Source organism: Actinia tenebrosa, unplaced genomic scaffold (assembly GCF_029948245.1).
Source record: "Actinia tenebrosa isolate PJP-AT-01 unplaced genomic scaffold, QUT_ActTen_1.0 PGA_scaffold3__52_contigs__length_22856419, whole genome shotgun sequence".
Classification (NCBI taxonomy): Eukaryota; Metazoa; Cnidaria; class Anthozoa; order Actiniaria; family Actiniidae; genus Actinia; species Actinia tenebrosa.
In genome coordinates this window covers 6638119-6664755 of record NW_028292580.1, presented here as the reverse complement: position 1 = coordinate 6664755, position 26637 = coordinate 6638119, and the positions used below count along the sequence as shown (strand labels likewise).

Below are 26637 nucleotides of genomic sequence, written 5' to 3'. Positions count from 1 at the left end.
ATTCATATATAGATTGATTCACTTGAGTGATATCGACTAAATAGGCACTAAATTGCGACTATTAGTTAATAACTATTTTGTTTTTATTTCACGGATTAAGTACCATCGCTCTATTATGAGGAACACTCAAACTCAAAACGCTGATATACATTGTTTGTAACTGAACTTGTTTATAATGTGCATTTCTGTATCCACTTATTGTCTACCTTCACAAGGTGTCCAAAGCATACACATAGTTTACATTGCTTTGTGCAGGTCTTAATATTATGCACATGATCTTGACAGTTGGAACATCTTCCAGAATTTTTTGCTCTTTCACAGCCAGCTGACTCCAAGAATTGAACTCTATTTTCCTTTAAAAATAGCTGTTTTATAGCAGAAAGTCCTCTGTGGTTTGAAGAGCGAAATTAGTCCTTTGAAGCAATGTCATTGTACTTTTCCATGCCATGTTGATTGAAATATGCAACGTTTTGATACAGTTTTAAAAATTCTGCCACATGATGATAAGATGCATGCATGTATGGTGTTACGTCTTTTGCTTGGTAAAGGTAAAGGAGTTATTTGAACCATTGTATTTTTTCTTGAAGTTGCTTAATTGATTCATGTGTAAGGAAATCAAGTTTTAAATCACCAATGATTTCAATATTTTGTCAACCGGCATCGTTGTAGTTTGGTAGTAGAGAGTGGAAATTGATATGCTGGAAAACACGTAGCTTTTCAGGTCCAGTTACATCTCGGTACTCTAGCTTTTTGGTAGTTAGTGGCTCTACTCGCTATTCAAAAGAGATTCCTAGCTGTTTAATAAAATTTTCATATGCAGCCATATGTTTGAACTTTTCCATATTGAATCCATTGGGAAATGTTTTTGTTTTATCAATAACATACTGTTTTCTTAGTTCTCTATAGTTGACTATACCGCTGTTAATGTAGCTGCAGAAACTTGTGACACTCGCCTTTATTTCCCAAAATACACATTGATTACACTTCGTTTAACTGATTGAACTCTCCGATCTTAACGCGCAGCGATTGAAATTATTCTTTAGCAGTTCTAGCATGAATAAACCGTAAAATGAGATGATTAGCGACGGTTCACAACTAGAAATAGAAAAGAAACATATTAATTGGCGATATTCCGTGATATGAAGAGATGAAATGCAAAAAACTTACAATTTTGTTCTTCTGCTAAAGCTACACGGCTCTGTAACATAAAACTATAGGACGCGTGTGTGGATCTCCGCCCTAGTCCTCCTCTGGCGGTTTTGACCGCGACAGTTAATAATTACCCCTCGAATTCCAGCTTCGTTTAAAATTTTCTCTATAAATTCGGTAATAGCAGTTTGTGCTTCACCTTTCCTATCATATTTTAATAGATTTTACTGATTTTTTACCATAATAGAACTCGGAACATCCTACTTTGTTTCTGATAAAATATGCTATATATCAAAATAACTACAAGAACAAAAAGAAATCACTGCATTAAAGAAAGTAAGCTGCACATTTATTGCAAACATATAGGTATAGGTACCAGAGAGTTAAACTAGCACATGATTGCCAATCAGAGTGGAACAGTACCAGCAGGAGTTCCCCAGGGTACTAAACTTGGACCGTGGCTTTTCATAGTGATGATCGATGACTTGCAAGTACCATCAGCCAGCGGTGTTGTAAAATACATAGATGACACAACCATTTATGAGATTGTCTACAGAAAGTCTCCAAGTGCTGTACAGGCCTCTGTGAATGAGATCTCCACATGGTCCACTCAGAATAAATTTCTGATTCATCCAAAGAAATGCAAGGAACAGAGAATTTCCTTGTGCACGTATGTCAAGTGTTTCATCACAGTTTACCACACTACCTATATAAGTAACTCCTTTGAAAGGGATACAGAAAAGAAAAGATCATCTACGGCTATGAACTGCCCTATGATAAGGCCTTAAGCCTCTCGGGTTAACCAGTGCTGGGAAGCACTGGTGGCGTGCGCTGCTAATGCGCCGCCTCTCATCAATGCGGCCCGAGTCCGAGTCCTGCCGATCTCGGTGTCGTATGTGGGTAGAGTTGTTTGTTGGTTCTCTCCTGTGCTTCGAGGGTTTTCCTCCGGGTCCTGCGGTTGTCCTCCCTCCTCAAAAATCAACTTCTAAATTCTAATTCGATCTCTGGGCTTTCACTTAGTTTGGAGCCTAGCTCTGTTGTGATTGTCCCACGCTGTGATACAACAGCGAAAAGCTTTGTAGATTTTTTTTAGGATATTAATAGTAATATTAGTATAATTATAAGTAATACCATGGCATCTTCGGGATATTAGGGATTAAATGTCCCCGAAGCCGAGGGAAGTTTAGTAGAAGTCCCGAGGCCGAGGGACTTTTACTAAACCTCCCGAGGCTGAGAGGGCATTTAATCCCTAATATCCCGAAGATGCCATGGCCAGTTTGAAATATCATGATCTCCGAGGAAATAAACGAAGTTTGTAGACAGAACTGTAAACCTTGAATACTATTAGCAAAAAGGTGAAAGTCAATGGTGCATTACGACTCGGGGAAAAATTCTATTATTAGAGCTATAGCACCAAAATAAAGGTTTGATTGACAACAGAGCGCAAATGAATATATTAAAGTGCTTTCAAGTTACGAAAGAGTATACATTGATTACTGAGTAAGTAAGTTAGTTGTACTTTCATGAGCAATGGCGGAAAGTAGATACGCTTTTGTAACTGACGCAGAAGTCGAATATACAAGGAATAATACTGTTCCTGCAGATAACACTAAGAGTCATACTACTTGGTGTAGCAATGCTTACGAACAGTGGGTAGAAGCTAGACAGAAAGAATTCAAAGACTTTATGCCAGAAAATCAAGAATTTCCCTCAATTCCAGCACTAACAAAAATAACATCGACAAAAGAATATTAAGTAAGAGAGCAAATCTCCCAAACATGGGTCTGTAACATGAAAGTTTTTTGAAAATCTATTTTTAACTCCGCGCGCAAGCCTGAGCTATTTTTAGCATGCGATTCCTGATCGCTCAGAGTTGTAGTGACTTCAATGTGAGAGCTGAGAAAAATGTTTAGTTTCCGACGAGAGAAATGTCTTCAGAGTCAGTAAAAAATTGAAATTAAACTATCATTATTCTTCATAGACGAATTGAACATTAAACTTAACAATTGATGTAAAAGAACATTGAAAAAGATCAAATCAGGATGGTTTTCAGTATACGAACAAGCTAAAAACAGCGAAGACGCCAGGGAAGGAAACAGCGATAAAAAATGCGATAAAAATAGCAAAGAAGCTACAGTGAAGACAGCGAAAAATGCATTTATCGTAGCGTTTTCGATAGTAAATAGAGTTTAAGTTCAAGTGATTAAGAAGATGATGAACAAGACGAGTATTTTGTTTCACACACGCATCAGAACAAACTATATGAAATGTACTGAAGAAAAATTACTGTTATCACAGAGGAAAAAACTACAAAGGGCATTGAAATGATTTTTCACAATTATTTAATATGTTTAGCTTGCCAAAATACGGTATGTCACTTTTTCCAAGACATTGTCCATTGAGAAAAGGTGAATTAATTAAAAAGTTGGGATATTAAAACTAGAAATTTCTTTCATATTTTGCACCTTGAATTTTCGCTCTGCCTCAATGTTCAGGTATTTTTTCATAACTTTTCAACTTCTAAAGTCCTACTATCCATACTATCACAATATCGGCCAAATAAAAAAAGCGAAACAAACTTAGTATTTGAGGATTCAAACTAATAAAAGAGATCAGTATTTTTACCTGATTGAGGGGCATTTTACTTGCGATTTTTTTCCGCCAGATGCTCTCAGTTCTGCGTTTTTGTGTCTTTACGTTTAATTCTTCTATTCCGAGCAGCTTGACTGTTTTCAGCTATCTTAAAACCTCTTCTTTTTACTGGTAAACAACTGAATCCAACAGTAAATGCTAAATTTTCTTTCAAGCTTAAAGTTTTTGAACTTTTGACTTATTGAATTCCACAAGTTTGTTCATAAGCCATAGAGGAACCCACAAATGAGAGGTCCTTTACTTTCATCTATAACTTCTACATCAGCAAATGGTGAGCATGTTTTTTGATGATTAATAGTTACATAAAGCCGTACTTAAGGGCAAAAGATTTCTTGACAATTTCTGTTCATGTTTACAGCCCACCGACTGTTCCGGTGCCTGCTTTCTATTTGCGACCAAGAAAGAATCATTGGAAAAAATTGCCAATACATTTGGAATATTTCCTGTTTTCGGTCTTTTTCCTCTCTTTCCAAAGCAAAAGGTTGTTCTTAAAAGTTAAGTTATATAGCACAAGTAAACTGCGTTACAAAACATCCTAAATGACCCGTAAATTATCTGTTCTTTCGCTAATTAATTAATTAACTACCGTAGTGAGCGTGTTTTCGAGGCTACGAAACCTAAGAAACCATAAGAGGCGAATGTATAGCCAACTAGCCTGTGAACAAGGCTCTCGGGGAGGGGGGGGGGGGGAGGGAGAGAAGGGAAGAGGCCCCCTCCCCGGAGAGCCTCGTTAACAGGCTAATAGCCAACAGATAGTATGAGCTTATAAAATCAGCACAAATACGGTTCTAGATTTTAACAAATTCCTATGAATTATATACCAAAATGTTTAGGAAAGCCCGGGGTTTTCAAATCCACTTCTGTTTTATTTTTATTTTCTTATTTTTTTCTTTTCTTTTTTTTTTTTTGACAGGTTCTGTTTTATTTCAAGGAGAGACGATTTTCTAGTCATGCATTTTCTCTTGTAAAATACATCCAATAGCGTACATTCAACTCAAAAAGTACTGTGGTTTTTTTCAATAGAATTCGATCTAAACCATATAATACAGTCCGTGAATAGTTGAATTAACTGAATCCACTTCTGTTTTTTGCCTAGATAGTCATTATTTTGAGAAAAGATCCAAAAACCGTGTTTTTGAGACATAATTTGTATGGGCTCACATAGCTGTACTGTAACGAAATATGGTTCGAAAAAAGTCCCTTGGGCCACAATACCATCGACCAAAAATTCAAGGGAATTTTTCAAACCATCATGATTTTATGCAAAATATATCATGATAAACATGGTGCAAGAATATCGTGGTTTCTTCAGTGAAAATCCCTCTAAGATTCTGTAGGAGAAAATGCAACCTCCGAAGCTTAGCGAACAATCATTGACTTCATGACTACAAGACCAGTTATGTGTGCTTAACTTTGTTGGTCTTGTTCTTGGCCTTGTTCTTAAACCTGGTAAAGGACAACGCCAAACAAGATGGATATGACCACTTAATTTTTGCAGTGGCAGCAGGCTCTCATTTTCTTTTCCTTGAAGCCCCGCCGAGCACAAAGGATAGCTCGACCTTTATATGTGAGTGAGTAGACGAGTTGGGTTATGGCCATGGTTGTCATATGTAAATGCAAATTGTAGTTCAGCAATATGCTATCAGCCTAAAAAGCCATATTTTTAACCGAGAAAAATCACGAACTGGGACAGTGATCATAAGCTTTAATTTGATATTGACTAAATATTATTCGCTTTCCTAAGAAAAAAGAGTTTGATCTTGAACATTCCAAGGAATTTGAATAACATCTACCAGGTGGGGATCCCCTGGTAAATAATGCATTTTTGCGGCATGCCTAGACTCGCGTTGCGGGCACACTGAACTAATAATAACACCTTTAATTAAATATTTTAGTATATGCAAACCGTTGCTATGTGAGTGTTGCTAGCTGGACTTTAAGTAAAATTTTCAAGTTTTTTTTAATTCGAAAAGCATGCGAAAACATGGGAAAACCGATGAATTTTAAAAAGATAGAAATTAATTACTTCACCGTTTATCTTGGTTGGTACCTAGTATGGCTATATCAAAAGGATGCAAGACGTGGAACACTTCCACATTACTAGACTTTGCATCAGTAAACTTTGAGACAGAACTTGATTCAAGATTCAGATGTCCAGTGTGTAAAAACCCTCTGAAAGAACCTACAGGTACAGACTGGATGTGGGTATCGAATGTGTAGTGAATGTCCTCAAAGAATATTGAGGCAAAAAAATAATACACTAATCTTACATTCAATGTATACCACTGTTTTAGGTATTACTGAACTTTCTCTGATTCTTTACATTACAATTGACTTTTGCAAATGATTTGCTTTTAATTAATACAAATGAGTCTTTAGTCTTTCTCCGATAGCATCCAATGAAACTACAAAACCGGAGATATCAGGGCCCAGTAGATTGAAAAGAGCTAAATTCAATTCTCCTAACCCTGTATTTTAAAATAAATCACCTAGCGGTTGACAAGGGTTATAGCTAAGAATGTGCTTCCCAAGCAGTTTTTATTTCCGATCGAAAGTTGCTTCGTTGCAATTTTCAAATGTGCTTCGTTGCAGTTTTCAAATGTGCTTCGTTGCACATTCCAAAGCGTGACATGAATAATGTCAAGTTCACTCATTTGTGTAGAGCATACAATACACTAATACGATAAACTTTATTAGGTTCCCAATATGGGATCTTCATACCTAATTTACATCATGATTAATAACAAAAATACGTGAATAAAGAAAAAATGTATAAATATAAAAAGATATATAATGTAAGTGAGAAATCTAATTAAACATAGAGCATATATATATTATTAACAACAGAATTTTAAATTTAAAAAAATAACTGTTCTAAAAGAAGAGGAATAGGAAAATCAATTTCGGATAAACAAGATAAGAAAGAAAATAAATGAAGTGAGGGGGGAAAAGCAGAAGAAAAACCGAGAAGACTGAATCAGACTAAGATGAGTGCAGGAAACAGAAGAACAATCTAACAAGATCCATTGGAAGTGTAAGCGGAACAAGAAGAAAGAAATCCAAATAAAAGAACATGCATGAAGAATCAGTCAAAATGAACAAGAACACGAATAAAAAAAAGTAAAAGACAACTGAATGTCAAAGGTTCGAATCCCAATGAAACTCGGATTATTCAGTTTTTTTCTAGAAAAGTTAGCTTACGAAACATATACGTATACAATTCTTTAATGAAATATAGACATTTTTGCATATATATTTTTGCATGATGAGAATTAAGGGTTTTCAGTTGTTGTTTGGGGAAAATACCCCTTTTTCGAATCCGTCATCAATATTATCTTTCCATTTCAGTTTGTTTTTTTGTTGTTTTTTTGTTTTTTGTTTTTTTTTTTTGTTGTTTTTCACGATCGCTAGCCTTGTCGTGGACGCTGGGTGCGAAACCTAAACGCGCGGAAACAATTTAGTCATGTATCAATTATAAGAAACTGAAAAGAGTGGGTTACACGAATCATTTTTACGAATTCCATATTAAAGTAAGTAGAAAGAGCAGGGGAGTGTCGGAGTGTTACTGCCGATCGATGCCTGTCACTGTTAAACCCCTGATTCAGGTATTGGCAAAGATAAGAAGTGGGAGAAGTGTTTTTGACTTTTATTACATTACGTGCGCCCTCTGCCCTGGAGGAAATTAGCAACATTATTTCCAAGGAACAAGGAAAATCGTTGGAATTTCATACCCATATAGATAAAGAAAGCTTATGCATTGCAAGATCAAGTGCCCACGCTTTTTTGATTCACACTACTATAATGCCATTACTAGGCCACGCCCTGTAATATTATATTCTAAAAACTCGCGTGTCCGTATGTGAGTAAAATAGAGTTCCAAAGGGATGAATAAATAATTTTTCCAGGTAATAAAACATGTTTTTTATGGCGTCGATATCAGTAACTTTCAACAACCATTTCCACTATAAAATTGTGAAATCTAAGAAAAGGTCTTAAAAATGTTTTAGAACTTATGATTATTTTAAAAGCTATCAATTAAGAATGGATAAAGAAAGTTATTGTGAATTATAAACTTTTTCAAAAAGCCACGTTTTATTGATTGATTGATTGATTGATTGATTGATTGATTGATTGATTGATTGATTTATCTTTTAATTGGGGACGGAAGAAGCAGTTTAATATCATTAGGTAGACAGTTCCATAGTTCAGGTGCTACGGCTCAAAGCTCTCTTTCCCAAGTTTTTTAAGTCGATATGATCTCTTATTCAGTAGATTCAATGAAGCAGATCGATCGCAAAGAACTGGCTGGTTTGTATGGTGCAAGTGCTAATGTCTGAAATGTAAGACGGAGCAGCATTGTTTAAAGCCTTGAAAGTAAACAGAAGAACCTTAAACTCAAAAGATAAGCTGTTCAACTGGCAACCAATGCAGAATCGATAGAGTATCGGACTGATATGATCATACTTGTGAGTTCTAGAAACAAGTCTGGCAGCAGAGTTTTGGACATTCTGTAAGTTTTGAAGCAAAGACTTGGGCAAACCATATCACAAAGAATTACAAACATGTACAACTGGGTCTGACAGGATTCAAAAGAAATATGTTTTCGAATTTTCTATGTTTCTAATATGAAAAAAGCATGTTTCAGTTACAGGCTTTACATTGAGATATTATACGTAACTGGTGTCACCACGATTTAAATATGTGGTTATTCACATCCAAAAGTGCTATTCAGCGTATTTTTATCATGGTGATATCATGCGTCAGTATTGTCACCACGATTTAAATATGTAGGTTAGGCACAAGTAAAAGTGCTATTCAGCGTATTTTTATCATGGTGATATCATGCGTCAGTATTGTCACCACGATTTAAATATGTAGGTTCTTCACATGTAAAAGTGCTTATTCAGCGTATTTTTTATCATTGTGATATTATACGTTACTGGTGTCACCACTATTTAAATATGTAGGTTCTTCACATATAAAAGTGCTTATTCAGCGCATTTGTATCATGGTGATATTATGCGTCAGTAGTGTCACCACGATTTAAATATGTAGGTTATTCATGTGTAAAAGTGGTTTCAGCGTATATCATGGTGATATTATGCGTCAGTTTTGTCACCAAAAAATAAAAAAAATTTCCGCCCCCATTGAATTAAAAATGGAAAATTAATTTATTAATGTCTCACTGTAATCAAGTACGTATTAGCAAAAAAAAATTTTTTTCATTTTTGTGGCTGTAATACACGACCAGCAGCGTAATAACATCTATAGTAATCACTGACCGCTCAACTAATCACAGCGTGCAAAACTCTATATTCAAGTCTAAAATTATACTGAAGCTTAATAATTTTCTGTCGAAAGAAAAATTATTGACCCAGAGCATAGTTAATAGCAGGACCGCGTGTAAGTTGCGAGTGTTGCGTGACGTCTTGCTGCTGTTCTGTTTGTTTATCGTATTTGTTTGTCCTTTATCGCAGGTTTTTGACAATACAACCAATTCAAGAATAATAAAAATACTTAATCCAATATTTTAACCAACTAATATTATCCAAATGAAAGCAGCTTATTGAACGGTTCTGACTCTCCAAGTCTCGTTTCTCCCAACATCAGTTAGACTGATCATGACAGGTGTGATTGCTTTTATTCCCGGGGATTCCCCGAACATTAATATTAGCGCCTGCTGAGAGTTGAATGAATACACCAGTTCCGCATTCGAAGCATGCTGCTGTTTGAAGACCACAGACTCATTTTCAGGCTAAATATTATTAAAAGTATGAGAAAATGGACTATTGTGATATAGTATAGTATAGTTGTACTATTGAACTTATTTCTGCTTTTCGAGAGATTCCACTTGTTTTACGAAACATTTTTCCCCTACTCCTATAATAAGCTTCGGTGAGAGTTAAAGTTCGGTCAGTGACCAGAGTCTAGCTAGGCAAAAAATTATAATAACTAATAAGCTATATGGCTTATTACCGAAGCTAGAGTAAAGAATAGTGCCAAAGGATGTAATTATTATTCCGATGAATATTGCTTCTTACTACCATTATCGTTGAAGTGCGTCCCGCGAAGTTTGATGCCTCGATGTCTTCGCCGACTAGCTAGCATTTCATGTTTTCTCCGCAATTCTGTTTACTGCCATTCAGTTACAGGGCCGTAGCCACTAGTACCCTAACCACTTTTTACCTTCAGAAACAATTTACCCCCTAGTAAAAAATATTTATTACACAAATGAATAAAAGTACAGGACCGTCCTGTACGAGGATCTTTTTTAAATACTGGGCCACTATCCAAGTGGTGGCTTCGGCCTTGAATTATGAGCTTCAACTAATTAAAGAGGTAAAACCATTTGAATTCGATTCCACCTAGGGTCAAGGTTCATTTAATTTATCAAAATATATTTTGCTTCTTCAAAAAGGTTTTGTAGTAGAAAATTTCTAAAGCTGATGTTACACTGGACGATTCGGAACGACAATTTTTCGCGAAGCGCCGTTGCGCGAAAAATAGATGCCGTGTAACATGCCATCTACATGCCGTAACATGTATTAAAAATCGCGAAAAATCGTCGTTTCGAAACGGTACATTAGTATATGCGGCAAGGACAATTTTAGTATGCGCAGTAAGAAATAAAGGCTCTGGGTACGAGATTGATTTTTTATAAGGTACGTCTTGGCTTCTGGCCTGTCAGTCACTCGGCCGGACTTATTTGGAAAGGTTTCTCTCTTTTTCTCTGATCGATGGACTGAAATGGACATAATAATAAGTGCTCTTACTCTCATTAATCAATACCAAAACTTTAGGTGTTTTTATTTGTTATGTATATAATCTCTTTTAAAGCTCTAAATATTCGAGTTCCAAATTCGATACTTTTCCCATGGACGTACCAAAACGAAACCAGATTTCGTCTGCCGCTTTGATCGACTACTCTGAAGTAAGGTTCGAGTCAGAACTCGATTCAAGATTCAGATGTCCAGTATGTGAAAACCCTCTGAAAGAACCTGTACAGACTGGATGTGGGCATCGAATGTGTAATGAATGTCTTCGAGAAACCTTGAGGTAGGTTTGTGAATGATTAATAGCGAAATTCTTCCATAGGCCTTCAAGTGCAAGGGATACGTTGTTGGCAAATGTGACATCACAGGCGCAATTTTCATTTGGCACAAAAGCACTAGCGCTTTAGCGTTAGTTGGTGTTTAGTTGGTGTGACTTAGCTTTGCTTCTTCAGCGTTGCACTCCGCTCTCGTTGCATAAGTAACTAGAGCCATAATGTGATTTTAGTCCAATAAAGCTGCAACGACGCTATTTTCCTTTGGGTTTCATGTTTGATCGTTCAAACCAGTCTAGACGGATAGCCTGTTCTTTTCTAATGTCAAGGGTTTATACAGAAAGCTGTATACGTAAAATTGCTTATACAAACTGAAGGGAAAGAAACCAAAATCAAAAATAGCATAAAAGAGTCATTAACAGTTGATGAAGAGACTTTTGCTACTAGAAGAATAAATCAAGTGAGAGAACCAATGCTTGTTGTGATGCAGAACCAGTACTGTCTTCAAGGTCTTGACCCTATCAAAAGCTAATCGATGAAATGCATAAAACCTAAGCATTTAAAAGAACAGCACGTGGCGATACATACGTCCATGCATACATCCTATCATGGTTAATTGAGGAGACTATGATCCTATAGAATGACTGGGCAAAAACTTTGAACTGAGTGGAACTGACACGATATGCCAGTGGTACCATTATCGCTCTGGAAAAAATTCGGAGGTTCAAGAGAACCGTTGAACAATTCATATCAAATGCACGAGGGTGTCACCTGGCATAATGTATTGCTAGAGAAGACTTAAGAAGAAAAACCATTCATAAAAACAAATTGTCAAAGATTCCTTGACTAGTGGATATCATGATACTGAATCGTTACCATCATCATTCACAGTGGAAGATAATTTGTATTTGATTACCTCCACTTTACTGACTATAAGAAAAATGTGGCACATATCATCAGTTAGTTTGGAGGTCCAATACAGTCGGTCAATGTGGCAGCTACGTACAGTTAAATGATCAAGGATATAAACTGAAAATGAAATGAAAAAATCAATCGCAAATCTCAAAGAAAGGATACAAGTATAAACATACATGCATAGCGTGTTGTTCCGGCGCGATTCACGAATGTCAGTAAATTAAATGGATTGCTAAAAGATGATTGGATGTTTTGCCGAAAATCATGAAATGGAAAAACTCAGAGATTTTTACTGAAGACTAATGCAATTAGTGGACAAGTTGTATTTTTTTACTATGAGACATGCAATCACTGGACAAGTTGCATTTTACTATAAGACATGCAACAGTCATTGGACAAGCTGCAGTTTACTATAAGACATGCAATCAGAGGAGAAGCTGCATTTTACTATGAGACATGCAACAGTCATTGGACAAAAAGCATTTTACTATAAGAAATGTAAACATTGGACAAGCTGCATTTTACTATGAGACATGCAATCATCATGTGATGCTCTCCTGGTTTTGGACTTCAACCAACCTTGATCGATATGATGCCATCAAAAAAAGAAAACAACCTTTAATTCTATTCAACATTTTGCAGTACAAGCATCCGATGCTCTCCTTGTTTGATAATAATAATAATAATAATAATAATAATTACATGTTTTACCAGGGTAAGCTCGTCAGCAAACAGCTGTTATCAAGGAGCGCCCTGGGGATTAAACAGCTAAAATGCCTCAATAAACAATTGAGCTGTATATGAGAATATTAGCAATTGTAATGGCAAAATAATCATGCTGGATTACCTGAGAACTACATATATCACTCAGTGTATCAACGATCTATCCGTGGATTTGATGGTTATGATGGCTATGCTGCGTGCCTGATCTGGGCCGATAATATACGAGAAAGTCTGGTGACATAATCATGCATGGATATACAGAAGAGAAAACATATATATTCAATGCAAAATATATCCTGATAAACATGGTGCAAGAATATCGTGGTTTCCTCAGTGAAAATCCCTCTAAGATGCTGTAGGAGAAAATGCAACCTCCGAAGCTTAGCGAACAATCATTGACTTCATGACTACAAGACCAGTTATGTGTGCTTCGGTCATGTTCTTGGCATTGTTTTTAAGCCTGGTAAAGGCGAGAACAGACGCAAACAAGATGGATATGACCACTTAATTTTTGCAGTGGCAGCAGGCTCTCTTTTCCTTTGAAGCCCCGAGCAACAAGACTAATAGCTCGACCTTTATATGTGAGTGAGTAGACAAGTAGGGTTATGGCCATGGTTGTCATGTGTAAATGCAAATTGTAGTTTAAGCAATATGCTATCAGCCTACAAAGCCATATTTTTAACAGGGGAAAAACACGAACTGGGAGAGTGATCATAAGCTTTAATTTGATATTACTAAATATTATTCGCTTTCGTAAGAAAAGAGATATAGAAAACGCAATGATCTTAAACATTCCTAGGAATAACATCTGGGGATTCCCCGACAAACGATGATTCGTGACTTTTGAATCACGCCAGATCACTTTGAGTCACGTCAGATCCCTTTGTTCACAACTTAAGCCTCACATCGGTGCGAGTTTTGAATTTGGTCTACAATAACATACACCTGTAATGAAATATTTTTAGTATATGCGAACCGTTGCTGCGTAGAGGTTGCCGGACTTTAAGTAAAACTTTAAGTTTTTTTAAATCCGAAAACATGGGAAAACATGAATTCTAAAGAGATAGAAATCAACTACTTCACCGTTTATCTTGGTTGGTATCTAGTATGGCTTTATCAAAAGGATACAAGACGTGGAACACGACCATATTACTAGACTTCGCATCAGTAAACTTTGAGACAGAACTTGATTCAAGATTCAGATGTCCAGTGTGTAGAAACCCTCTGAAAGAACCTGTACAGACTGGATGTGGGCATCGAATGTGTAGTGAATGTCTTCAACAAATATTGAGGTATTCAAGGTATTGTCAACATTGTCTGATCAGACTTCAGCAAAATAAGTGGGTTTTTACCCTCTGGTTACCCCCCAAAGACGCAAAGTATTATGGAGATGTGAAAGTAGAGAATACTGGGGCCTGCGAAAAAAGCTGATCAAATTTCAATTCTCCTAACTCGGTTTTTTTAAATAAATCTACCGGATGACCACGAGTTATTAGCTTATAAGAATGTGCTTCCCAAGCAGTTTGTAATGTGCTTCGTTGCACTTTTTTGAAGTGCTTAGTTGCACATTCCAATTTATTGATGTCAAGGTCATTTGTGTTTGTGACTTAGGGACCAGTCATTATTTAAGTCGGGGGAGAGGGAGAGGGAGAGGGAGAGGGAGAGGGAGAGGGAGAGGGAGAGGGAGAGGGAGAGGGAGAGGGAGGGGGAGGGGGAGGGGGAGGGGGAGGAATTGTTTTAGTGGAACATGAGGGGCCTTGAAAGGTCAAAAGAACAGGGATTGGGAGGATGGGAGGATTTTTTAAACTGTTGAAGGGGGGTACCCGAAATAACTTAGATAATGACTGAAATATAATTAACAACAGAATTTTAAATTTAGAAAAAAAACAACTGTGACAAAAGGAAGTGGAATAAAAAAAAAAAGAAATTCGGATAGATAAGAAAGAAAATAAATGAAGCGAGGGAAAAAAAAAAACAGAAGAAAAACCGAAAAGACTGAATCAGACTAAAATGAGTGCAGGAAACAAAAGAACAATCTAACAAGATCCATTGGAAGTATAAGCAGAACAAGAAGAAAGAAAATCAAAAACATGCATGAAGAACCAGTCAAAAAGAACAAGAACACGAATAAAAAAAGTAAAAGACAACTGAATGTCACAGGTTCGAATCCCAATGAAACTCGGATTATTTTTTTTCGAGGAAAGTTAGCTTACGAAACATAATTTCTATCTCAAATACTGACAGTATGTTTATGCGGATAAGTAGATACCTCCGTATAAGGTCTACCGACGATGTGTGATCTCACTCACAATACTCATTATTGTTATCTTTCCGTTATCTTGTGGTTACGAAGTCAATTCTAATTGGCCAAAGGACAACAGAAAACTTCTGGAATATTTCTAAATGCCCACTGTTTTTTGATTCACACTATAATGATGCCATTACTAGGCCACGCCCTGTAATATTATATTATAATATTATAAAACTCGCGTGTCCGTATGTGAGTGAAATAGAGTTTCGGGGATGAAGGGATGAATAAATAATTTTTTCAGGTAATAAAACATGTTTTTGACAATGTATTAGTAGTGGCCCTTCCTTCCACCCTTCCACGCTTTCATTTTTTTTTTATTTATTTTTTTTTTTTTATTTAGATTTTTTTTTTTTTGTAAATTTCTGGCTTTATTTCTTTTCTATAGTTTTGTTTGGATCTTTATGAGACAATTGGCATGCGCAATAAAAAAAACTAAAATGCTGTGATTGAAACCAGGTCTTACGTAGAAGTATTTTTACTAAATAGTAATAATAATAATAATAATAATAATGATGATAATAATAATAATAATAATAATAATAATAATAATAATAATAATGTCTGGCACGCTTTAAGTTTTTTTTTTTTTTAATGGGAACGGAAAAAGCAGATTTAATATCATCAGGTAGACAGTTCCATAGTTCAGGTGCTACAGCTCAAAGCTCTCTTTCCCAAGTTTTTTAGTCGATATGATCTCTTATTCAGTAGATTCAATGAAGCAGATCGATCGCAAAGAACTGGCTGGTTTGTATGGTGCAAGTGGTCATGTCTGAAATGTAAGACGGAGCAGCATAGCTTAAAGCCTTGAAAGTAAACAGAAGAACCTTAAACTCAAAAGATATGCTGTTCAACTGGCAACCAATGCAGAATCGATAGAGTATCGGACTGATATGATCATACTTGTGACTTCCAGAAACTAGTCTGGCAGCAGAGGACAAAGACTTGGGCAAACAATATCACAAAGAATAACGCAGCGCAACCGTGACGTCATAAAAACGAAGACAAAGGCGAAATTCGGACAAACAAACTTACAAGTTTACTTTCAGCAGATAATTTTCACAGCCGATCGCAGTTGATCTTAGTTTACATGGGTTATTATTGTACCTTTAAGTAAAAATAATAAAATCGGTTCGTATAATCCTCGTAGCGGTTAAACAGAATGCAATATTTGTCCGAATCTTAAAGCTATTTTTAGAATAAGTGCGCTGCGCTATTACAAAAGTCAGGTCTAGAAGTTATTAAAGCATGTACCAGAGTCTGACAGGATACGAAAGACTGAGAAATATGGTTTCGAATCTTCCATATGTTTCTAATATGAAAAAAGCATGCTTTACAGGTAGAAGTTATCTGGTTCTTTAAAGACATTTCTATCAAAGACTAACTCCAATATTACGAACATTTGTGGAAGGATGAATATCATGTCCAGAGAAATTGCGACTGCAAATAGATGGTCGAGGCTGATAAGGATTTGACAGTAGAAGAATTTCAGTCTTATCTTCATTAAGTTTTAACCAACACAGGACTCAATCATATGTCGGCAGCGTTCATTTCAGGCAAAGATGAAGTTTCAAATGAAATATACAGCTCAGCGTCATCGGCATAAAGATGGAAATCTATGCCGCTGCTACGAAGGATGTCTCCGATAGGAGAAGTATACATTAGAAACAGAATTGGTCCTAATACAGAGCCTTGAGGCACACCGTAATGTGACACTCTACTAGATGAAAGACCACCATTAACACTCACATTGAAACGTCTGTTATATACTCTAAGATTTGAACCAGTTAAGAGCTGCACCCCTGTCACCAAATCTGGTATTCATTCTATGTAACAAAATGTCATGATTGACCGTGTCAAAAGCCGCTGAGAGATCTAATAGTACAAGGATGACAAATCGTTGCTCATCAATAGCCCTCAAAATGTCATTATCCACTCTTACCAGAGTTTTTCTCCACTTTCAATTCTTTCAAGACGCCTGCGTTGTATTTTGTCAGCCTTGATGTTCTCAGTATACCAAGGTGCAGATGGCCAATAGATGGCCGTGTAGATAGATTCTTTACACGTTCTTTGACAGGCGTATGATGGTCAAGTGTAGACGTAAGTACAGATTCATACTGATGGAGTAGCTCAGAAATATCCTCTTGTTCGGGTTTGAAAAAGTACATGAAACAATGTTGACTCTCTGATGTCGCTAGAAAAAGATGCAAGAACATCCGAATAGTACTGCAGGTATAATTTCAACCGGCAGGATGGCTTTTTGTACTTTATATCATATTTAATTCAATATTTGCATTGCAAATTTTATTCGTATATTATTGAGGAAAAAAAACAACTAAATGATTATTTTCTTCATAGACCTGGTGATGTCCAAGACCAAAAGGCTTTAGAACGGATATTCAGATAAGTTCTTCATAATATACTGGTTTAGTATAAATGCATCATCGATAATACTCTCATGATAGGCCGTTTGCATCGTTTTACCTTTACATTTAATTTAGAATAATTGTTTCGGAGTATTAATTTTCTCCTTGAAACAAATTGCTTTCTGGTCATGACGAGTGAAGGTCGGATGACTCAGTTACGTTAGCGATGCGAATGACCTATCTCTGATCAGCTACGCCGTACTGATGAGACACAATGACGTCGAAACAGCTCTGTAGCTTGCCGATACGCTAATAGAGCCGGTCAAGATAGTCCTACATTTAAATCTTCCTCATCGGCATTCGTTACGTACGCCAAGTTCAGACAGGCTACAAAGTTGTCTACGGCTGCTTATAACTTTAACTGTTGAATAATTTATAAATATATATTTTTTAATCTTTTTCACTATCAAAATATACCAGGTGTTCGACTTGCTCTGCAAGCAAGGTCCAAAAGTGGGTTGCATTGAATGTCAGACAAACCAGCCAGAACCTGCTAGAAACACAGGCATCCCAATCTCGGTAATTGTCTGTCGGTATATTGCGTAAATTCAATATTTTTGAATCATTTTCTATCGATAATAAAATCGTTCAATAGACTTGTATTAAAATTTTTGTGTCTATTTTAGTTATTAATTGTACGAAAAAGAAAAACCTTGAAATCAAGCCTTTTTTCGCAATATGATACAGACAAAAAACCGAGATTGGGCTGCCAGTGGCTAGAAAGACTTAGAAAGGGGCGGCCACACAAATGCAAGTGTAACGCAATACTTATCAAGATTCTAAGCAGCTTCAGGGTTCCTATATTTTCAGTGTGTTACTAATATGAATTATTTTTTCAGCAAGATCTGGATCTGACCCGTATTGCTTAACAGACGAATCTGAGTTTTAACCAGCTGCTTTACAGCACAACATCATGACCAGAACGGGTTAAAGGCAAAATTTTAGTTCATATATCGTTTGAAATTTTATTGTATTGATTGTTGCCAACCAAAAATTCCAACTGTAGACCCTCCAGTTCAAATATTTATAATAAATAAAAGTCGGACGTGAAAAAATTTTTTTTCACGGATGAGTCGGTCAACCATTCGGACGAGTTATCCTATCTATGCCAAGAGAATATGAGTATTCTCTTTCCTATGCACAGCACATTTGATCGTTCGTGAACGGCAAAATTCTTATTCAACCAGATCTAGAAAATAATCTAGGACGATTAAACCACTTTGATCGATGCATTTCTTAGATATATTTGAGGTGAGGAACTTTGAAAATAAGACATTTTAGGGGATTCCCCCAATTAGATAAGCAATTAGATATGCTATTATAAAATAAATTAAATAGTACGCACGCTGTGATTGGTTGATAGCCATGTTTGCATGAGGGTATGTAAACACAGTTGTGACGTCACAACTTTCGTGTTTTCCCGGTACAAGTTCAAAAATTAAAAATTTACAGTTTCTTTCGAGGAAAAAAACGCCCCCAAAAATGTATTTTGAAGACGAAGTTCCAAATTTTGACTTGTGTCAGGGCCACAGGCATAACCCTATGGTCTCATGCAGGTCTTTCTGATCGTAATATCATGACAATCTCTCGTTGGTCACCGCAAAGAGAATTCCCTCAGGAGCTACAACACACGTCCTCCGTCAGGACAGCTTCGGTTGTTCAGCGACGTGCTTTCTCATGATTTAAATGCACCGCCCGATAAAGAATACAAGTATTTCAAGGAAACAGTCAGCAGCTTCAAACGTTTTCCAGCGATAGCTCTTCAGCTCCACAAAATATCTTCTCGAGGCAAGACGAAACAATCAACTTCGCTGCCATGTTTTCTCGCTGTCAAATTGAGCAAAACCACGTTTCTTTCAACCGAGAATTCCATTCACAGTGACACTTGTTATCCACTTTTGATCACTTTCGTAAAGATAATCAATTCTGAAATCTTTTATTAAGATTTCTATTCGATCTTTGGACATTTCTTTGTATTTGTTTTAAAGTTTTAGAATGATAAATGTTTAAAATAGCTAGCGATTCTTTCTCGCTTCACATTTGCCTCCTCGTCGTTTATTACACAAAATTTGATTGGCTAACGATCGAAGTTCGTGATGTATGGAGAATTTGTATTTTGAAATGAGAATCAAATTCAAATAAAGATTTATTTTCTTGCAAGTGGTAATGTTTTCCGTTAGTATTTATTTTATAAAAGCAATAGAAAACTTTTTTCTCTGTGTTTACATAGCCTGATAGCAACACTCGGGGGGTTGGGAGAATTCTCGACAGTTATGCAAACCCTCGACTACGTCTCGGGTTTGTATAACCGTCTCGAATTCTCCCAACCTCCCCTCGTGTTGCTATCAGGCTATGTAAACACGGAAAAAGTTTTCTATTGCTTAAATGTAATCGGTACGCATGCTCAGATTAAGTGACGCCAACTCAAGGAAGGACGCCATTTTGTAAAGAATAAGATTGTGTAAAAGAACACGATTTTTGGCTGAATTCTCGTATAAGATATGAAATTAAAGCAATATGTCAATAAAAGGCGGTTATGATGTCGCTTTTGATAAAACCTTAGACAAGAAGTACGTTTGCCCGTCGTGTAAGAAGGCTTTAAGAGAACCAGTTCAAACTCAATGTGGCCATAGATTCTGCAGTACTTGCATAAATCCTGTTCTAAGGTAAGAGCCTTTCTATCACAAGAATTCAGTTATTTTTGATAGATAAGTTAATAAAAAGTATTGCACTGCTTGTAAGTATAAGAATTTGAAGGTATAAGTTGTGAAAAAGAACTTTTGCAACCGTTGCTTGATCCGCCAAAAAAAGGTACTGACTCAAGGCTTTATTATGGCGTTTTTGTAATCCAATTTTACACTTTCTCCAACGGTTGGTTTGAAATTACCGCCTTTTTTCAACTGAATTCAAATGATTGGACATGACATTTTGAGTTCAGCCAATCATAGTTATTCAATTGATTGACAGTTTAGACATCAGTGTCTGCTTTCGTATCCGGACCCTGAATGACCTTTGAGTTTCAGCGTAAAGTTTTTAAATGAACTTGATTTATTTAGACTTTTGATTTTGCTTCCATCACTGTTGGAGCAGAACATGTGAAATGGCCGTGAAACACCTGTGAAATTTGGGAACATGTGAAACGGAACATGTGAAATTTCATGAGTGAAAACTTGAAACATGTGAAATTTTTAATGCATGTGAAATCTGACATGTGAAATTTGGGGACATGTGAAATTTGGGAACATGTGAAACAGAACATGTGAAATTTCATGAGTGAAAACTTGAAACATGTGAAATTTTGAAAAATGTGAAATCTGACATGTGAAATTTTGAATCTTTTTTTTTTCACATGTATGTGAAATACAAAGAAAATTTCAAAGCCATGTAATCATGAAAACCGTATGAAACTTTTAATATATGTTGACATTTTATAACTAGCTGTTCCATACAATTATTACAAAATTCTTACCTTAAAGTGGTAAATAGAATGTTATTCTTCCTTTTTGTCATTATCAAAAGTGGGTTATTGTATGTAAAAATATCTAGCACTACCATATTCTTAAAACAAATGTATATTATCTAACCTTGAGAAATGCATCGATTCCTCAAGGTAAGATAATATACATCTGCTGATTTGATAAGACACTTTAAAAGACTACACATCTAACCTTGAGGAATTGATGAATACATTTATACTACATCTCCAACATGTTTTTAATACTTCTCTAAACATCCTAAATTATACCTTTCAATAAATCATATCGATGAAAGAACGAGATTTACATTGATACTCGACGCCATGCTGGCATGACTAACCGAGCCGGACTGTTGTAGAGTTTTGACCATATTTGGATACGGATTGCCATATTTGAATATCCTTGCTTGCTCTGATTGGCTGATTCAACAGTTCGAATTTAGGCGGACTTTTTATTCAGTTATTGTAATCGTTCTTTGTGGTAAAGCATGAATGGTTCATGGATAATTGTGCTTCTAAATAGCCTAAAATCCCCTGAGAAAAATGGGGAACAACGAACTAATATGTGATACTTCATAACCCAGCTGAGGGTAATCTGGTATAGATCTAGTCTACTCTAGTAGAGGGCACCCAAATGCTGTTCTAAGAATAGTGAGGAATACATGTACGTTGATTGATTTATAGTAAATTATTTGCACTTTTATATTCAGAGAGAATTCTTTTTGTATTCAAGTAGTGATTGCCAAAAACTATTTTCTTGAAGAAAGGCTGTTGTACAATTAAGGCTAAAATCTTGTTATTTAGAAACTTGTTTGAAGTGGAGATGGATGACCAATGAAAGTAGAATCAAAGTGTTAACCCAAAGCAAAAAGTTTATTCAAAAATGAGGTTTAGGCCTTCATTTGCCTTATTTCCCATATATTTTCTATAAAAAAGCCTGACAAAGCAACATTCTAACACAAATGCAACAAAACATCTTTATACAATTGAAAATACCGTTTCAAACAGTCATTTTATCATAGTACATCAGTTCCTAACTGTTCAAGTAATGTAAACTATGAACCATTTTATTGGGGGGTAATCAAAAATAATAGAACTACTTTGCAGTGTATATTGAAATGTGATTTCAGATGTTGAATCAGGCGACACTTCTACTACCAGGGATTACATTAGACATTTAAGATTCAAAAGAGATTTCATTGTGTAAAGAAATGTTGTAGAAAATAAACAACATTGTGTAAACATCAAAACTGCTTTATTAATAACGTCAGTAAGTTTTTCCATCTTTTCACAATGCAAAATTTACCTGTTTATCATTACTGTTTTATTAGAAACACCAACACAGCTCACTCTAGTTTTTAGCTAGTTATCTCTTCTTATCAATAACTTGCATTAGTTTCATTAAAGTACTAGATTGACATTTGACAAATACATGTAGGTAGTTACAATCAACAAATTTATGAACACACTGTATATGTGATTCAGATAATCTATCCAATATTTTACCTTGCAAGTACAGTAGAACCTCCTATGAGGCTCTGTTACTCTCTAGTATGGTTATCAATTAAATCCAATGTTGTGAGTAGACTTTTAAATCATAAATATATAGTTCACATTAGATAAGAAGTTTTATTTAAAACTCTTTGAGACAAGAACTTTGTTTTTCCAGGGTTCTCAATCAGGTTGATCAGACAATTAATAATGTTAATAATTGAGCAAATTACATATTCCATTCCATAGACCAATCATCGTGCATGCTCTATCCTAACTATATAATAAATAAGAGTATTTTGATGGTCAGCAAGATACATAAAGTTTATATTTTACCTGACTTCAGTCTTTTTTTTATCAAATTTTTGAGAGAATAAATTGAAAATTAGAATTGGGAAAAGCATAGTGGAAATTTATTTTCAGCTAAAAGAAGTTTGTAAAGTTGAACAGCATATCCCCCACTCCATTTGCATTCAACAGTTAACATGCATTTTTTTTTGGCCAAATACAGTAACTAAACTATATGCGCTTCTCAAGCTAAAGATTAATATTGGTGAATGTCTAAATAGTCTCGAAAAAGAGACAGATCTAGAATATGTTAAGTTGACCTTCCTTAACCTCGTCTGGGTTGCCAGATATTCATGAAATGACAATATATCTAGCTTCACATTTATATTGGTGGAAATTCAAAATATCCTGGCATTGGTTTATCTACTGAGGTGGTGTGGTAGTAATACATTGTATATATGTTTTCCACTGGATATTGATATACGTACACATGTGTGTTAAAGAAAGTGAATGTAAAACAAATTAGTTCATACAGTCACCCACAAGCCACATGCACAAATATTCAAAATGTAAGTGAATAGAAAGACGTAAACATCATGTACGTGTTTAGAATTTTTTTCTTTTGTAAATGCACTTGTAACAAAATATACATGTAATGTAATAATTATTCAAATAAATAAAGACCTAAAATCTTCTTTTGTGGATACTGCTTTGTACGTTTTATCTATAAAATATTTTTACCTTGGATTTGCATAAAGTATTAAGTATATATATATATATATATAAAATATTCCTGCTTAAGAAAATCTGTGTCTTGTATCACTTTTTATTATTTATTTTTATTGTTTAAACAGCACTAGTATTTTTGCCTTTTTTATTAAACTTTTATCTTTATGTATCTGTACCTTTTACAGTAAAATACACAATGGTTTTGAGTGGCATAAAAGTCACTAATGTATTTTTTGGTATACACACACAAGAGACAAGTGGGATATTTTATACAGTGCCATGAGAAAGCATTGTAAAACTATTTTATTCTGCACCATTAAAAATCCACTTAGGCTACTAGTTGCAATGACTGATGGGTCAAGAAAAAGTGGAATACCAACAAATATACAAAATCCTTCCTGTTTCTGTTAGCTAATCACCCTCACATTTCCCTGTGCCATCTTGAAAGGTAACCATATACCTTTGCATTGAAGTGAGAACAGTGGTGAACTTGCAATGGTAGACCTTTTTTTAACACCTTGGACAATTATTTACATGTCTTTATCATGCAAGGTCACTGCCATTCTAACTTCAATGCAAAGGCATGGCCATCTTTCAAGATGGCACAAGGAGCTGTGAAATGGACTATTGGAGCAGTATATTGTCAATGATGTGGGATAATTCAACAAATTTTATGAAATTTGTTATTTAGAACCACTTTTTTTCTTTTTTGTATCTTCTAGAGGTCCAAGTCCTCATTGTCCACTTGATAACGAGCCACTTTCTGAAAGAGAGGTGTTCAATGATGTCTGCTGCAAGCGTGAGGTTCTTGGGCTCATTTGTTTCTGCATGAATCACAAGCATGGATGCGAATGGAAAAAGGAACTGATGTACTTAGAAGTAAGAATCTAGCTAATTTCTGGTAATATGTGGTAATATTAGTAGGTTTTGGCCTTCAACGGAAACTTCAAAAGAATAGGTGTGTGTACAATGACAAAGTGACAAAACCTTTTATTAAACTGATTGGCACATTAACATGTCTACTATATAGACAATAAGTCCACCATGTACACAATGTCATGGTAAAAAATTTGACCTAATACCACTTGGGTTTTGGAGCTCTGACATTTACATTACACATGGATGTGAATAACTGTGGACCAAGTAATACTGTGAAAACTGAGTATCACTGAAAAATAATGTACATCGTATATATACATGTGTTGATATCAAAGACAGTATTGTCAAGCAACACCAAATCATCATTGGGAAACATCAGTGTTCATATGACGGCTAACTGGCCAACATCATGGAACTGTAGCGGTTGGTAGGTGTAAAAATGAACTACTTTAAAGGTCTTAAAATCGTATTTTAAAACTTGTAAAAGTAGGGTTCATTTGCATCCCAAACAGTCAGAATACGTTTATTGATCAACACTCAAGGTCACTCTATAATATTATTACCTGGTTATCATGTTTTAATTTTATACAGATAAGGACTTTGATGACATGGCATTGTCTCATGCCGCTTACTTTATCTGAGATACATAGAGAGGCATGCTTTAATTACAGAACCTGCTGGACTGTGGTAGATCCTATTGGATTCAGGAAGAGTTTTCGGGGTTATCCTGGTCCCGCCTCCAATTATAATAATGTTAATGTGCTACCCTTCCCTTGAGAATAAAAGTATAAAAAATGTTGGCCGCCATGTTGGATGACATGGCACAAGAAACCAAAATTAAATCTATGCCATCGGATTTGACGTGATATGCACCTCAAAGGCTGGGCTAAACTAAGTCAGGCCACGGCCAGTAGATTTTGTTTTAGTCTGTTAGATTTTGCGAAGAGAAAGACAAGAGAACCAAGAGTCTTCAGCACACTGATTTAAACAAAGCCTGCATTTCTATAGGTTCATACCAACTGCTAAATTATTCTGTTTTCTTGTGTTTTATTATCTTATTTATAGGAACACTTAAGTCATTGCGAATATCGAGAAGTTCCTTGCCCGAATCAAGGATGCAAAGAAATGATTCCAATGAAAAAACTTGATCAACACGTGAAAGAATCTTGTCTCTTTAAACCATCGTCTTGTCAACACTGTGGGGAACGTGTACCTGAAGTCCAAATGGAGGTCAGAAGTGCGATTTTTTCTTATAGTATGTTTTCTTTCTAAACTGATCCTTGCAAGACGTAACTTTCTCAGACGAGAGAACACTGATCACAAAAAGTGATAGCTAGATCAGTCTCCCAAAGCGATGGCTATGATTAATATGTCGACTAGGAGTAAGATGGAGAGAAATGTTAGCATTCCGAACTAATGTGATGAAAAATGTTTGCGCTCTTTGTTCGTTGTTACTTTCAACTTGAACTCTTGTTTTATTTATATGCATATAGAGAGTGAACAGTACAGTAAGGGATATAAATAACAAAAGAGAAAGAATGTTTAAGTTTGTGTGGCTGTTAAAGTAGTAAGAACCGTTTCGAGTCGAGCTTCAGGTCAAACGCACTGAGAAATAGTTTGATGTGAAAATAACCTACTAAAGACTAATAGGTGAGCGAATGGTTTGAATCGAAGGTGTTATATTTGTACTGTAACAAGTGTGAGGACGTGTGTTTGTTCTGTCTGAACGACGACCGGTCCGACAACCTGAATGGTAGACGACGGGTAGTCGTCTTCAGAGCACAGTCAAGTGCATGAGTGACGAAAAATAAGTCTACTGTAGCTGAACATCGAAATCGTGAAAGCAGGGATACCCTATGATACACTAACCCTGTGTTCTCCCATCTTTTAGGCTCATCTGCTTAAATGTGAAAAGGTCCCTATTACTTGTCAGTATTGTGGAATGAGTGATATTTTGCGTGAGCTTCAAAACGATCATATCGAAAACCACTGTGAAGCAGCAGAAAAACCCTGCAAATTCAAAGATGTTGGGTGTCTCTTCAAGGTATGACCACACAAGAATCAAATGCATCAACTATCGTAGAAGATCTATCCCTTTTGAGAATGTGACAATTGCCTGGGCTACAACCGACAGCATAATTTTTGAAATTCCCCGATACGTTTAATCATGCATGGGGATGTTTTAGAACTACGAAAACCCCGTGAGGAGGATTTTTTACCCATTTGTAATACATGTTAACAAAATGGATATTTAAACGTCATTTAGGGTAAATTAGAAGACCTTAATGAGCACTACGATTGCCAGAAGGACGAGCATCTCAAACTGACAGTTCAATCCATGGACTCATCAAAGAAACTACAAGAACAGTTGAGCCAAAAAGTGGATAAAGCTAAAGAGAAGACTGAAAAACTGGAAAAAGAATTATCTGAGCACCGAGAATCGTTGGCATCAAACGCACAGAACTTGAGATCTTACCAGGCTAGACTTAGTAAAGCTGAGAAAGGTGTTACAGAAAACAAATCTGCTATTGCACAGATCAGAGAACGCACAGAGGTA

General features: G+C 35.8%; 1 protein-coding gene and 2 long non-coding RNA genes across 7 annotated transcripts in view; 2 read left to right on the top strand and 1 right to left on the bottom strand.

Annotated features, from left to right (window-relative positions):
* The first annotated feature begins 5627 nt into the window (after positions 1–5627).
* On the top strand, positions 5628–9587 carry LOC148908340 (uncharacterized). 2 transcript variants are annotated; one of them, XR_016120671.1, is made up of 3 exons: positions 5628–5989; positions 8071–8311; positions 9279–9587. It is a non-coding gene; the product is annotated as an uncharacterized LOC148908340 (long non-coding RNA). The 2 variants fall into 2 exon arrangements; XR_016120670.1 differs by lacking the exon at positions 9279–9587 and having other exon boundaries at positions 8071–8975.
* Positions 9588–10435: 848 nt separating this feature from the next.
* LOC148908338 (TNF receptor-associated factor 3-like) overlaps positions 10436–26637 on the top strand; it is a 29631-nt gene continuing 13429 nt past the window's right edge. Inside the window, exons 1-5 of one of the 4 annotated variants that reach the window (XM_089034968.1) lie at positions 10436–10857; positions 23924–24080; positions 25146–25310; positions 25972–26124; positions 26347–26634. In XM_089034968.1, the coding sequence (XP_088891094.1) occupies positions 10676–10857; positions 23924–24080; positions 25146–25310; positions 25972–26124; positions 26347–26634 (945 nt within the window). In that variant the 5' untranslated portion in view covers positions 10436–10675. Of the gene's footprint in view, positions 10858–11152; positions 13786–19617; positions 19885–23923; positions 24081–25145; positions 25311–25971; positions 26125–26346; positions 26635–26637 lie in introns of those variants that run through there. The other 3 variants (XM_089034967.1, XM_089034966.1, XM_089034969.1) reach the window with 3 other exon arrangements.
* Positions 10580–13718, bottom strand: LOC148908339 (uncharacterized). The gene is made up of 2 exons (XR_016120672.1): positions 13613–13718; positions 10580–11159 (listed from the first exon to the last, which is right to left on the bottom strand). It is a non-coding gene; the product is annotated as an uncharacterized LOC148908339 (long non-coding RNA).